We start from the raw sequence: 14,851 nt of genomic DNA, 5'->3' as shown, positions 1-14,851 counted from the left end.
CCATTAGCCCCTGCGCTAAGCTATTCAGCTGATAATGCTGCTCTACGCTAACTCGCCCAATGTTAGACCCAGGTGAAAAAAGCTTCTGGGGGGGGGGTGTTTGGCTCGAGGTCATGGTGCAAAGGACCCTAGGGACACATTACTCCGAACCATCACTTTAAGAACTGAGTATTGTGCTACTTATACCCTTAAGAACTGAGTATTGTGCTACTTATATCCTTAAGAACTGAGTATTGTGCTACTTATATCCTTAAGAACTGAGTATTGTGCTACTTATACCCTTAAGAACTGAGTATTGTGCTACTTATATCCTTAAGAACTGAGTATTGTGCTACTTATATCCTTAAGAACTGAGTATTGTGCTACTTATACCCTTAAGAACTGAGTATTGTGCTACTTATATCCTTAAGAACTGAGTATTGTGCTACTTATACCTTTGAGAAGTGAGTTTTGTGCTACTTATACCCTTAAGAACTGAGTTTTGTGCTTTTAAGTGATATTGTGTAGATCTTCTGCGTGCCACTGGTCCATGAGTTGTCTTGTATTGTACTGCATCTGTAATATTTGTGTCCCTGTACTATTTTTCTTTATGTGGACATAAATAAATGGTTAAAGTGTGTGTGTGTCTCTCTGTGTGTGTGTGTGTGTGTGTGTGTGTGTGTGTGTGTGTGTGTGTGTGTGTGTGTGTGTGTGTTCTGGAGGAACTGCCTCCTGCTGCTCACCTCCCGGGTCACAGCATCCCCAGCAGCAGCATGCTGGACGGGCTGTCCACCCGTTCCTTCTCCGCGGTGCTTCTTCAGCTCCTCCAGCTGCAGGCTGATGTTCTGCAGGACGCTGCGCTCCAGAGAGGACAGCGCCACCTGCAGGTCGGCCTCGCTCACGTAGCGCCGCGACAACCACTGCAGCAGAGACTCCTGGAGGCCCCCGTCGTCTCGGGACGTCCCGCCAGCCGGTGACAGCTGGTTGCCGTAGACCAGAACGCGAACTTCCTCACGCACTCGGGCAGAGACCTGCTCTGAAATCTGCAACGGTGGAAGAAGTGTTCAAATCCTTTACTTCAGTAAAAGTACTAATAGCAAACTATATAAATACTCTGTTACAGTCCTGCAGTGAAAATGTTACTTCAGTAAAAGTCTCTAAGTATCATCAGGAACATGTAGTTAAAGTATTAAAAGCAAAGAACAATCCTCAAGTTGATCAACTTTCTGTCTTTATTTCTGTCTCACATTTTCTCTTTATCTCTGCATTTCCGTCTCTTTATCTCTGTATTTCCGTCTTTTTATCTCTTTATCTCTGTATTTCCATCTCTTTATCTCTGTATCTCCGTCTCTTTATCTCTGTATCTCCGTCTCTTTATCTCTGTATCTCCGCCTCTTTATCTCTGTATCTCCGCCTCTTTATCTCTGTATCTCCGTCTCTTTATCTCTGTATCTCCGTCTCTTTATCTCTGTATCTCCGTCTCTTTATCTCTGTATCTCCGTCTCTTTATCTCTGTATCTCCGTCTCTTTATCTCTGTATCTCCGTCTCTTTATCTCTGTATCTCCGTCTCTTTATCTCTGTATCTCCGTCTCTTTATCTCTGTATTTCCGTCTCTTTATCTCTGTATTAATCTGTATCTGTCCGTCCATTCGTCTCTCCAAACCAGTTGTGTGTTTAATGGTCTCATCATCTCAGCTGGACTTGTAGCAGTTATATTGTTGGTTATTGTTTGGTCTCTATATTTCTCTCTGAAATGTAGCGGAGTAGAAGTAGAAAGTGACATGAAAAGAAAAGCCTCAAGTAAAGTACATGTACTTAGTTACGTATGAAACGTTGCGATGCAGAAACGTTAGTTAACAGACAGTTGGCTGAACAAAGTGTATGCGTCTCTCTCGGACCGTCTGGTGGATTGTGTCGAGTCCTCTGCAGCCGTCTCGACACCCAGACAGACCGCCAACGTTCCGTCTGACCCTCTCCAGCGCCGCCTTCAACCGTGCAACCTCCGCCAGCAAGGCATCATGGGACTGACGCTCCACTCCACCCCTGGAAGAAGTTAAAAGATAATTAGGTTTCAGGCAAGTCCAACATCTGAGAGTTTCACTGTCAGTTTGTTTCCATGCACAGCATAACAAAAACACACAAAAAACATTGGAAAAAGCACCTAAAAAAAACATTGGATAGAACGCCTATAAAAAGAAATAAAAAAAGCATTAAAAGCCGACTGTCCAGTTAGGGACATCGTGCAGACAGACCCCCCCATTTACATGTAAATGGTTATTTTATGTCCCTTCGTTTACACGCAAACTGAGAATTTGCCGACCGACACACACCAAAACGGAGAGGTTGAAATGTCCGTTTATGAAAATAGCCGGCCACGTGTAAACGTAGCAAGACTCCAGCGGACTGTGAAGTGAAGAGGAGGAGGAGGAGGAAGATTACCTGATCGCAGCTGGAAGTGTTGTTGGTAAAGGTGAGACTGTCGTAGCAGCTTCTCGTCTCTGCTGCATGTCCTGCAGAACAATAAACCAAAAACTGTCCTCAAATCTACCACACACACACACACACACACACACACACACACACACACACACACACACACACACACACACACACACACACACACACACACACACACACACACACACACACACACACACACACACACACACACACACACACACACACAGGGGCTTCTGCAACACTCAAACATTAAAATGTATACAAAAGATAAAGAGCATCTTAAATAAGGTTAAAACTAGACTTAAAAACAATAAAAGTATCCTTAAGACTAAGAGTATTCTAAATAAGATTAACAGTATCCCAAATACCATTAAAACTACACTTACCAATAACACTACCCTAAATAAGATTCCACGTATCCTAAATAAGATTCCACGTATCCTAAATAAGATTCCTAGTATCCTAAATAAGATTCCACGTATCCTAAATAAGATTCCACGTATCCTAAATAAGATTCCACGTATCCTAAATAAGATTCCTAGTATCCTAAATAAGATTCCTAGTATCCTAAATAAGATTCCACGTATCCTAAATAAGATTCCAAATAAGATTCCTAGTATCCTAAATAAGATTCCTAGTATCCTAAATAAGATTCCACGTATCCTAAATAAGATTCCTAGTATCCTAAATAAGATTCCTAGTATCCTAAATAAGATTCCTAGTATCCTAAATAAGATTCCTAGTATCCTAAATAAGATTCCTAGTATCCTAAATAAGATTCCTAGTATCCTAAATAAGATTCCTAGTATCCTAAATAAGATTCCTAGTATCCTAAATAAGATTCCTAGTATCCTAAATAAGATTCCTAGTATCCTAAATAAGATTCCTAGTATCCTAAATAAGATTCCTAGTATCCTAAATAAGATTCCTAGTATCCTAAATAAGATATTGCAGGCAGTATCGTGGCGTACCTCGGTCCTGGCGGCCAGTTTCTGCAGCTGCAGCTCCAGCTGATCCAGACGAGCCGTTTGACTCTGCTGCTGCAACACATCCTGCTGCCGGGACTACAGACAGAAACAGGAAGGAAACTCAGACTCCCAGCATGCTCGGGAACAAGACTCAGGCTCCCAGCATGCTCAGGAAATCTGCTTAAGATTCAGAACAACCCATCCAGCATCCACATCCTCTATAGCAGATGAGTGGTTCTTTAAAGTGACTTCAACCAAATGATTGTCCTGTCAGGGTCCCTCCACGATTCTCAAAGTTAAATTGAAACTAATCGGATAATCAATTAGTCAGTTTTTACTGAAAAGAAGCTAACAACTGACTTGTATTGAAGAAACCAGTGAGCACATCTCTAGTGAAAGCGGCAAAATCGTCGAAAGAAAGCAACGAAAACATCAGAAGAATGTAACAAATGTCACAAAGACGTGGGGCTGGGCAATATATCAATATTCTATCAATATCATGATATGAGACAAGATATCGTCTTAGATTCAAGATATCGTAATATGACATAAGTGTCTTTTCCTGGTTTCAAAGGCAACATTACAGTAAAGTGATGTACTTTTCTGAACTTACCAGACTGTTCTAGCTGTTCTATTATTTGCCTTTACCCACTTAGTCAATATATCCACATTACTGAGAGTAAGTGTGAAGATATTTTGTTAAAGCCCCAATTGTCAACCCTAGAATATCGCCACAATATCGATAGAGGTATTTGGTCAAGAACATCGCGATATCTGATTTTCTCCATATCGCCCAGCCCTACAAAGGCGTAATTGTAACCAGGGCTGCTCCCTCTTAGTCGACTAATCGGTGGTTTTGGTTTTAGTCAACTTAGATCTCTTTAGTCATGTTTGATGCTTTTTTCATGCTGAATGACTTATTTCCAAGAAACGTACGAGCACTTGTGTAAACAAGAATTAAAGGGTTGACATTTTACCTAATAGATATCGCCGGGAAACCTACTTTAATTAATTTCATTAAAAAGGCAATTATTTGTTGTATTACACGTTTTCTGAAATGTTGTGTTTAAATATGCAAAGGAGGCCATTATCTTATTGAATATATGCATCCTTTAGCATGACTATTTGCGGAGAAACTCAGATTTACAGATCTGTCGATTAAATCAACTAATCGATTAGTCGATACAATTGAACGAGTGTTAGTGGACTAAGAAGTTCATCAATTGAGCACAGCCCTAATTGTAAGGGTGTGTAAATGATCCCGATGTACCTGTTCTGTCTGCCGTCTCTCCTCGTCCAATCGTCTCTGGAGATGCTCCAGCTGTTGCTCCAGCTGTTGCTGCAGTAGTCCGTTGAGCCAGGGCTGCACGGTGTCTCCGTGGCTCTGGTCAGAGACCAGCTGTTGCTGCAGGAGGAGGTCGGTGTACAGGTGGAGCAGCTCCGCGTGCCTCTGCTCCGCCCGCTGCCCTCCGGCCTCCACGCGCTCCCACAGCGCCCTCAGACTGCGCTCCAGACGGCCGAGCCGCGCGGACTCATCCGCCACCGCCTCCGACGTTTCCTGCAAAGCAACGGAAAACTTCGTTATGTCCCTATGGACATTTTTCACAGCAGACATGTTGACTTGTCATAGTAGGAAAAGCACAGCTGAGATTAATAACCTTAACGATGGCTCAGTTCCATCAGGTGTCCCAGTAAGAGGTTTCAGTGAGTCAGCATGAACAATACCAGGGTCTCTCCTAAATGGAATGCAGCCATCAGTAATGGTTTAATACCAGGACCTCTCCTAAGTGGAATGCAGCCATCAGTAATGGTTTAATACCAGGACCTCTCCTAATCAGTAATGGAATGCAGCCATCAGTAATGGTTTAATACCAGGGTCTCTCCTAAGTGGAATGCAGCCATCAGTAATGGTTTAATACCAGGGTCTCTCCTAAGTGGAATGCAGCCATCAGTAATGGTTTAATACCAGGGTCTCTCCTAAGTGGAATGCAGCCATCATTAATGGTTTAATACCAGGGTCTCTCCTAAGTGGAATGCAGCCATCAGTAATGGTTTAATACCAGGGTCTCTCCTAAGTGGAATGCAGCCATCATTAATGGTTTAATACCAGGGTCTCTCCTAAGTGGAATGCAGCCATCATTAATGGTTTTGAATACACCTGTGCTTTTCCCACTATGAAATGTCAACATGTCTGCTGTGAAAAAGGTCTATTAGTGTCTAGGAGCCGAGGACAGAACAATAAATAAACCCAGGGGGGACACCAAGGGGAAGGCGGAAACAGTTCAACATTAATATACATTTCTTTCAGGTCCATTAAAGTCAAGAACAAGATATTTTTCGGTGGCCAGCGCTGCTCTCTGATACTCCGAAACGGACATTAGAGGCAACCGAAGAATCGCTGCATGCGACACTAATTAACACTCCGCCTGACAGCAGGTAACGTTAGCCTACCGTTAGCTAGCAGCTGGAGTAAACACGGTTAAAATGCTGACAGCTAACATTAAACAGTGTGACTGTATTTCACTGGAGAGGCCTCTAACACCGGGACGTAACAGTCTGCAGCTGCCGTTGTCGGAAAAACAGACGGTGCGTTCACTTGAAACCGGTAGCCTCGCCCGTCTCGTGGTGCATTCAAAGTTATTGTAAAATACCCTTTTTCCATCGCGTGGTTGTTTGTCGTTTAACAGCAATTTACTGGTGAAATAAGTTATTGTTATAAGTTATAGTTATTACATTTTTAATAAATGATTTAATTTTGACCCTGTGGCCTTAGCAATAAACACAACGTTCTCTAATGTCACCAACTGTCGTTCAAAAACACCCAAAGGATACCCAACTCTAGTCTTGACTAACACCATGGCCAGACTGATCTCATGAAGTAGTGTATGTATGACACGCCAATTTGTATGCCATTTTTGTGTGTTATGAAGACACATAATCGCTTTCAGGGTTCATATGCATTTTAACCAGTACTTTTCCATGACTTTTTGGCAGATTTCCATGACTATGTGTTCCTGAAAATGTCAGTCGACATTCTACAATGAGAATACTAATCAGTGTTAAAGTTGACCCTCAGAGGTTTAACTATAAATGAATGATAATGTCTGTGGTTCATAGTGGGATTCTTAATATCTCTCCCCGAATACAACGCTGAGGTTAAGACGACATGAAATACATTTATTAATCACATACTATGCTGTGTTAAAAAAATAATTCCATGACTTTTCCAATGCCTGGAATTTGCATTTTTCAAATTCCATAACTTTACCAGTTCCTTTTCAAAACGTATGAACCCTGACTACACCTGACAGCAGGTAACGTTAGCCTACCTTTGGCTAGCAGCTGAGGTAACCCTGTTAAAATGCTGACAGCTAACATTAAACGGTGTGACTGTATTTCACTGGAGAGGCCTCCAACACCGGGACGTAACAGTCTGCAGCTGCCGTTGTCGGAAAAACAGACGTTCACTGCTTCGGCTGCTTTTTTGATAACTCTGCAAACCCTTGGTGTTCTCTCAATGAGCTTCATGAGGTAGTCACCTGAAATGGTTTTACCTTCACAGGTGTGCTTTGTCAGGGTTCATTAGTGGAATTATTTCCCTTATTAATAAAAAAGCAAAGGGTGGCTACTTTGAAGAATCTAAAATATAAGACATGTTTTCAGTTATTTCACACTTTTTTGTTAAGTACGTAATTCCATATGTGTTCATTCATAGTTTTGATGCCTTCAGTGAGAATCTACAATGTAAATAGTCATGAAAATAAAAAGGAAACTCATTTGAATGAGAAGGTGTGTCCAAACTTTTGGCCTGAACTGTACACGTGGATAGCTGAAAGCGCGTACAGATAACACACCACTTGGCTTTAGGAAAGTGGCGTGTATGTTTACACACAGTCACGATGCCACGTTGCCCTGGCGTTCGTACCTCTTCTGCTGCCGCTGGAGGAGGACTGTAGAGCTGCTCCACCTCCCCCGACTCCTCTGTGGCGCCCGGCGCCGCGTGGCTCTGCGAGGACACCGAGCTGTAGACGGAGGACGGACCGGAGACGTCGGAGACAACCGTCCTCCACTCTGTGAGGTTTACGGCTGGAAGCAAAGACTGCAGAGAGGCCGGACCGAACAAACACACGCCTGAAAGAGAAAACAAACACGAGAGGAACTCTAAAAACTCACGTGAAAGAGAGGGCATCTCAATTATGGAAAAAAAAAACAAAAAAAACAATCATAAATCACGATAATGTTGAAAAGATTCCTCGTTGACTTTTGCAACAACACTGCATTTATTAAAGTTAAAAAACAGTGAAACGAATCAACAGTAAAAACTCCCTTAACTGTGAAATTTCCCTTCAATTCAATTGCCTTTTTAAGTATCAAATCATAACAAGAGTTATTTCAAGACACTTTACAGATAGAGTAGGTCTAGACCACACTCTATAATTTACAAAAGACACAACAATTCCAGTAATTCCCCCCCCCCCAAGAGCAAACATTTAGTGCGACAGTGGTGAGGAAAAACTCCCTTTTAGGGAGAAACATGGGACAGACCCAGGCTCTTGGTAGGAGGTGTCTGACAGGACAGACCCAGGCTCTTGGTAGGCGGTGGGACAGACCCAGGCTCTTGGTAGGAGGTGGGACAGACCCAGGCTCTTGGTAGGAGGTGTCTGAGGGGACAGACCCAGGCTCTTGGTAGGAGATGTCTGATGGGACAGACCCAGGCTCTTGGTAGGAGGTGTCTGATGGGACAGACCCAGACTCTTGGTAGGAGGTGGGACAGACCCAGACTCTTGGTAGGAGGTGGGACAGACCCAGGCTCTTGGTAGGAGGTGTCTGATGGGACAGACACCGACTCTTGGTAGAAGGTGTCTGATGGGACAGACCCAGACTCTTGGTAGGAGGTGTCTGACGGGACAGACCCAGGCTCTTGGTAGGAGGGAGGTGTCTGACGGGACAGACCCAGGCTCTTGGTAGGAGGTGGGACAGACCCAGGCTCTTGGTAGGAGGTGTCTGATGGGACAGACACCGACTCTTGGTAGAAGGTGTCTGATGGGACAGACCCAGACTCTTGGTAGGAGGTGTCTGATGGGACAGACCCAGACTCTTGGTAGGAGGTGTCTGATGGGACAGACCCAGACTCTTGGTAGGAGGTGTCTGATGGGACAGACCCAGACTCTTGGTAGGAGGTGTCTGATGGGACAGACCCAGACTCTTGGTAGGAGGTGGGACAGACCCAGGCTCTTGGTAGGAGGTGGGACAGACCCAGGCTCTTGGTAGGAGGTGTCTGACGGGACAGACCCAGGCTCTTGGTAGGAGGGAGGTGTCTGACGGGACAGACCCAGGCTCTTGGTAGAAGGTGTCTGATGGGACAGACCCAGACTCTTGGTAGGAGGTGGGACAGACCCAGGCTCTTGGTAGAAGGTGTCTGATGGGACAGACCCAGACTCTTGGTAGGAGGTGGGACAGACCCAGGCTCTTGGTAGGAGGTGTCTGACGGGACAGACCCAGGCTCTTGGTAGGAGGAGTCTGACGGTGCCAGTTGGGGGTGTGATGAACAGTGGCAATAATAGTCACAATAAAGATAATAGACCTATGACTAGAAATAGTAGTTGTAGTAGTTCATGGCATAGCAGGGCACTGCAGGGTGTCACAGGACGTAGCTTCATATTAATGTTTGAGTTTTTTTTTTGTATCCTCTTCCATTCACATCCATTCACATAACAGACAGACCGGCAGACAGATAATTGAAAAATGTAATGTGCAAAATAATCTTTTTCTCGATAACTTATTAAAAGTACTATCACTTTGAACTTTTACTTAAGTACAAGTAAAATTACCAGCATTAAGTTAATTAATAATAAATTAAAATCTACTATAAAAGTACACAGAGAGAGAGAAAAAGAGACTCTCTCTCTAAATAGTTCAGACTTAAAAGTACAAAGTAGCTCATTTAGAAATGTAAGAAGAACAGAGCAAAACCATAAAAAAGTCAGATTTGAGACATACTGAAGAGCAGCAGCAGAGGGAGGAGGACCAGGAGGAGTCTGAGAGGAAACCTGCAGGAGAAACAAGTCAAAAAACAATCCATTATACATTAATACATCTACAAATATGTATAAATCAGTGGTTCCCAACCTTTTTTCCTTGGCCCCCCCCTACTCATGTCTAAGAAAAGCTGAGCCCCCCCCACCCCGAAACCGAAGTTGAGGTAACTCTCGAGATGAAGCCTTACTTTCTTTTTTGATACAGAGCAGTTATCAGCACTGTTATGTTTCTCCGCCATGTTTCATTCATAAAATAGTGATGCCGTGGCGGCAGGAAAAACGAGGATACAACAGAATATACAGTTTTCATACAGACTTTTGGATACATTATATATTCTAGTGTATTATCATAATTTATTTAACAATTTTTTTTTACCTCCACCTCAAACCAGATAAAGACTCGCGCACCCCTGTGATCTTTGCCGCCCCCCCTGGGGGTGCCCGGACCCCAGGTTGGGAACCACTGGTATAAATTAATCCTGACTGCCAGCTTATGTAGCTTGTAGATAAGAACCTCTTACAACCTCACTTCAAAACTTCTGAAATCACTTTTTATTGAGTTATGACAAGGTATAAACAAACTAAAGTAAAGATGCAAAGATGAACGGATCAACTCTTACAATATTCTGTGTGTCTGTGTGTGTGTGTTTTTGTGACTATGAACTATTTTGATAATCGATATATCAGTTTGAGTAATTTTTTTAAGTAAAACCAGGGAAATTTGTGTTAAATGTGAATATTTTAGGGATGCACCGAATCCAGATTTTTGGGGTTCAGATAAATACCGAATCCTCCTCCCATCCTCAGTCCATTAACACAGTAAACAATTTGCGCGAGTGACAATTTTGTTTGGTACATTTTGTCTAACCAGTGTATGATGAAGGCATGTTTTGAAATGGTTGTTTAAAGCACTTAAATAACAAATTCATGTTGTTTAGTTTAAAAACAGTCTGAAGGAAATGGTCAATTATAGTGGGATTAAAACTCACTATTTACAGTACTTGATTTACAGCTGAATTGTGAAAAGGTACACAACCTTATTTGTTTTACTGCGAACCGTCACAGGAAGTGCTTTTATTTTGAAGTAGCCTATAATGAAGTTGTCTGTTGTGTACTCTTGCTAGCTTACCGAGATGAACGTGAGATGCTAGATGCAACATGTCCGTCAAGCTTAAGTTGCTCACTTTGTTGTGTGTAAAACTACAACATATTGAACCGTAAATGTTCAAATTGTTAGAATATATTTTGTGAGAGGAAAGTGAGAGGTTTTTAAGAGTTCATGAACCTGACCTTGTTGTCTCCACTTCTCTGGGTTATGAGAGGCCATCTGGTTTTAAAGTGATAAGACATTATAAAAAGGGAGCGTGAGATATTGCCTGAGAAAAGGTCTTCTCTGATCAGGGTGGGGGCAACAATGGCGCAGTGTTTTGCAAGCGCAAAGTATGGAAATGGCCTCGGCTCTCAGAACTCCTTAACACACAGGTATTCAAATCCCAACAACAGCATCTTGTCTCTTTTGACCTGAGAATGGGAGAAGCCGAGGTAACATTTTCACGCAGTGTGTTACATATCGTTAGGAGCCGGCTGGAGCCAGAAGATCTGAACGGTATCCAAACTGATGACAGCACCACCAGGGATGGGACAGAATTGAATAACTAAGACAGTATTTTAACTTTGCGGCACCAGATGCAGGGGGAATCTTTGTCTGATGGATAGGTGAAAGATAGTCCTGTATTGTATCTGATCCGTATGCATACGCTCTTGTATTATGCAATATCATTCACTAAAGCTTGTTATAATTTTAACTGAACGAATCCTGAGTTTTATTTCTCTGATCTTCCAGTAAACGAACACTTTTCAGGGTGCAGTGACCATAGAATTGGAGTCAGATTAAGTCTGGCCTTTTTAGGGCCAGACCGGTCATCGGTCACATTTTTAGCTAAAAATCCTACAACAGTAAAAGACAAGCATCATTTGAAGCCATTCCACTACAGAAGGCATGTTGGGTGACATTAGAAAGCCAACGTTGGCGAACGAGAAGCAGCCGAGTAGGGTTTGGTGAAAAAAAAAAAAAAAAAAATCTAAGGTTTGGCAGAACCGAACCCCATCAAAAAGCCCAATGTTCAGCCAAATCCGAACCCTGGATTTAAAATTCTACAACTTTAACACGTCTTCAAATAGTCCAGAATGCGGCAGCGAGACTTTTAAAAGGCGTTCGTAAATACGAACACGTCACTCCAATTTTAGCTTCTCTTCACTGGTTGCCGGTTCGTTTTAGGGTCAATTTTAAAATTCTTTTATTTGTTTATAAGTGTCTTAACAATCAAGCTCCCCTCTATTTATCGGAGCTCCTAGAGCAACACACTCCTTCCAGGGATCTTAGGTCAGGGACACAGAGACTTTTATCCATACCACGGTACAGGTTAAAACACAGAGGTTATCGTGCCTTTGCCATTGCTGGCCCTTTCATCTTTGCTCTGCTTCTGACTTGTCAGTTTTCAAGTCACTCTTGAAAACACACTTCTATTCAATTGCTTTTAATAGCGTTTAATTTGTTCTTAAATTTTTCTTGTTTTGTCTGTCGTGTGATATTCTATTGCTCTGTAAAGCACATTGGTCAACTTGTCTGTATAAATAGTGCTGTTTAAATAAACTTTGACTTGACTTGGATTTGGTGCATCCCTAGACTAATTTCTAGTTTCTTCTCTCCTCTGAGACACCAAACTGAATATATTTGAGTTGTGGACAAAACAAGACATTTGAGGAGACCAAACTACTCATCCATTTACGCGTACGGGTGCAATACACTTAAAACAACTTTCTTCTTGCTGGTTTTAGCCACATCCTTGTAATGACCTTTCCCCCTTTAGCCCCAACCCTTCTCAAGCAAAATAATAAATGAACTTGCCGAGTCAAGCCGGTTGTCATGTGATGCCATCGTCTGTTGAGCCGCCTGAACACATCACCTGCCTTCTTACCTACAGACAGACAGACAGACAGACAGACAGACAGACAGACAGACGAGGAGTCAATTGTCAGATGATTAATTGAAGCTTTCTCCAGCTGCAGGCCAGAAAGCAGGAAAAAGAAAATGTTACGTTGGTAAAATGCTCTACGGACAGAAACAGGAAACACAAACAGCGCCAAACACACAAACAGAAAGATGACTCGACTCAAGAGTCACCGAGACGTCTGGAACACGGACTCATTTACTCGACTCGGTGCAAAAAAACATTTCTTCCCGTTCTCCAACATTTAAAACATGAAGCAAAGTCAGAACAAGATCCAAAACACACAAGCACCGACATTGAAAATGCTGCTCATCGGATAGGAGAAGAGGAGGAAGAAGAGGAAAAAGAGCAAGAAGAGGAAGAAGAAGAGGAAGAAGAGGAAGAAGAGGAACCAATGACCAAACACACGGAGACTTGGCGTTAACCTGCAGAGCGTCCTGAGCTCCCCGAGGCTGAAAACACTTTCTGGGTCAGACGCCAAACTGCTGAAGCTGCAACGTGAAGCAGCAGCGAGACACACGAAGCTGCAGAAAACATTCATCACACTGATGAAGAAAAAGAGGAGGCCTGTTGCTCTCTCTCTCGCTTTCTCTCTCTCTCTCTCTCTCTCTCTCTCTCGCTCTCTCTTAGGCCGGCTGCACACTGGCTGTGTGGCTAAGCGTGTCAGCTGCGTGGCGTGTCTGTTTATATTTGGGTTCCCATGGTAACAGGTTAGAGCGTGCACACGCACGTCTCAGGCGCGGCGAAAACGCGTGCGTGCTAGAAATAGGGCCGACGCCTATTTTTTTACGCAACACGCCAGCGTGTTGGAAGAGTTTCCAGGCAACGTAGAATACGAGAAGATGTTTATATGTCATTTAGACACAAATACATATTAATAAATGACATTTTGATTTTCTAATATTGCACCTGTCTAATATTCTGGAGCCTATTTTGCCGTCAATACTGCCGACGTTGATCTTTGCTGTAATCCGATCCGTATATATTTATGTGTCCAGACAAGGCTAGCAGCAGCAGCAGCGCCACGTCCGACACCTTTCTGGTGTGTAAAGACAGAAAAACGCCACGCAGCAGAAACACCACGCAGCCAGTCTGTAGCCGGCCTTAAATAGTTTGACTTTTTCTGGCTTAAAGGGGTGATAGAATGATTATATAGAGTATTTCACTGTTCCTTATGGTCTCCTAATGGGGTATGTAACATTGGTTGGGCTGAAAATGGCCTGGTTGATATTTTATTGGTCCTTATGCATCCCTGTGTTTTGACCCTATTTGTAAGCAGAGCTTTTCTTCTTATGGTATGTTCATGAATATTTAGATGAGCTGCGCACTGATTGGTTAAGCCTTATCCCCATACACACGCATTAGAGGTCGCGTGCTGATTGGTTGAGCGAATTCCCAATACACACACATTAGAAACGCGACAGAATCTCATATTCCAGACACTGCAATGTTCCCTTACCAAATTCACTTCTGAGACTTTTTCCTGTTTTAATAGTTGGACTCTCTAAATAGTTGGACTTTTTCCTGTCTTAATAGTTGGACTTTTTCCTGTCTTAATAGTTGGACTTTTTCCTGTCTTAATAGTTGGACTCTCTAAATAGTTGGACTTTGTCTCTCTAAATATTTGACTTAGTGAATCTTTGTGCATTTAAATTGCAGCCAATCGACTCGTGTTAACATGTTTTTGTTGCTGCTTAAAGGTTTGATTTGTTATTTAACCTGTAAACACCGCAGCGCTCCACATCAGCCACAACAAACAGGAAGTCCCTGAGGACGGTAAGGATGCTGAAGAGGAAGACGAGACGGTATCCGGCTCAGAGCTCCGTTTCTCCCGACAGTCGTCACCTGTTGGTGTCGGCAGGGCAGGAGTAGCTTTAACAGACATGAGACGAAGGAGACCTTTACAGGAAATACTAATAGAAATGTCTCGAGCTTCTCTGTCAACCAGGTTTACGGTATCCAAGGAAAGTTACAACTTAGAAGAGTGACTGGACTTCGTTAAAGTTCTGGGAGCGAATTTGCAAATATGCTTCCTGGGAAGAGAGGAAAGGACAGAAATTCATGGATGTACAAGTTGAAAATACAGATAATCCTTTGGAGAAAGAACAACAAATGTAAGAGTACAAGTACAAATAAGAGCTGGGATTTATTAGCTTGGAATAGTCCCGACTTTTTCCCACTCAATAGACTGATTTGCCCACTTCAATATACTGAGTTTTCCCACCTCAAAAGACAGACTTTGTCCCCTCAATAGACTGACTTTTTCCCCCAATAAGAGCAACGGACGTGCGTCCTTCTACAAAGAAACCCCTGTGTTTTCAAACCAAAATGGGGCCAGCAGTGTTTCTAAATGTCTCCATTTTGGGGGCTCTTTCTGGGGCTGTTATTATTATA

At 42.9% G+C, this 14,851-nt stretch overlaps 1 protein-coding gene across 3 annotated transcripts in view; it reads right to left on the bottom strand.

Annotated features, from left to right (window-relative positions):
- Positions 1–14,851, bottom strand: part of LOC114548714 (SUN domain-containing protein 1) — a 42,145-nt gene that overhangs the window by 6,332 nt on the left and 20,962 nt on the right. Inside the window, exons 7-16 of one of the 3 annotated variants that reach the window (XM_028568743.1) lie at positions 14,177–14,302; positions 12,883–12,981; positions 12,355–12,424; positions 9,409–9,458; positions 7,334–7,539; positions 4,679–4,966; positions 3,412–3,504; positions 2,420–2,490; positions 1,879–2,023; positions 723–1,022 (exon numbers count right to left, since the gene is read on the bottom strand). In XM_028568743.1, the coding sequence (XP_028424544.1) occupies positions 723–1,022; positions 1,879–2,023; positions 2,420–2,490; positions 3,412–3,504; positions 4,679–4,966; positions 7,334–7,539; positions 9,409–9,458; positions 12,355–12,424; positions 12,883–12,981; positions 14,177–14,302 (1,448 nt within the window). The remainder of the gene's footprint in view (positions 1–722; positions 1,023–1,878; positions 2,024–2,419; positions 2,491–3,411; positions 3,505–4,678; positions 4,967–7,333; positions 7,540–9,408; positions 9,459–12,354; positions 12,425–12,882; positions 12,982–14,176; positions 14,303–14,851) is intronic. The other 2 variants (XM_028568744.1, XM_028568745.1) reach the window with 2 other exon arrangements.

The sequence above is a fragment of the Perca flavescens genome, chromosome 21 (assembly GCF_004354835.1).
Source record: "Perca flavescens isolate YP-PL-M2 chromosome 21, PFLA_1.0, whole genome shotgun sequence".
Classification (NCBI taxonomy): domain Eukaryota; kingdom Metazoa; phylum Chordata; class Actinopteri; order Perciformes; family Percidae; genus Perca; species Perca flavescens.
The sequence above is the reverse complement of the archived record's forward strand: the minus strand, read 5'-3'. Positions and strand labels throughout refer to the sequence as shown.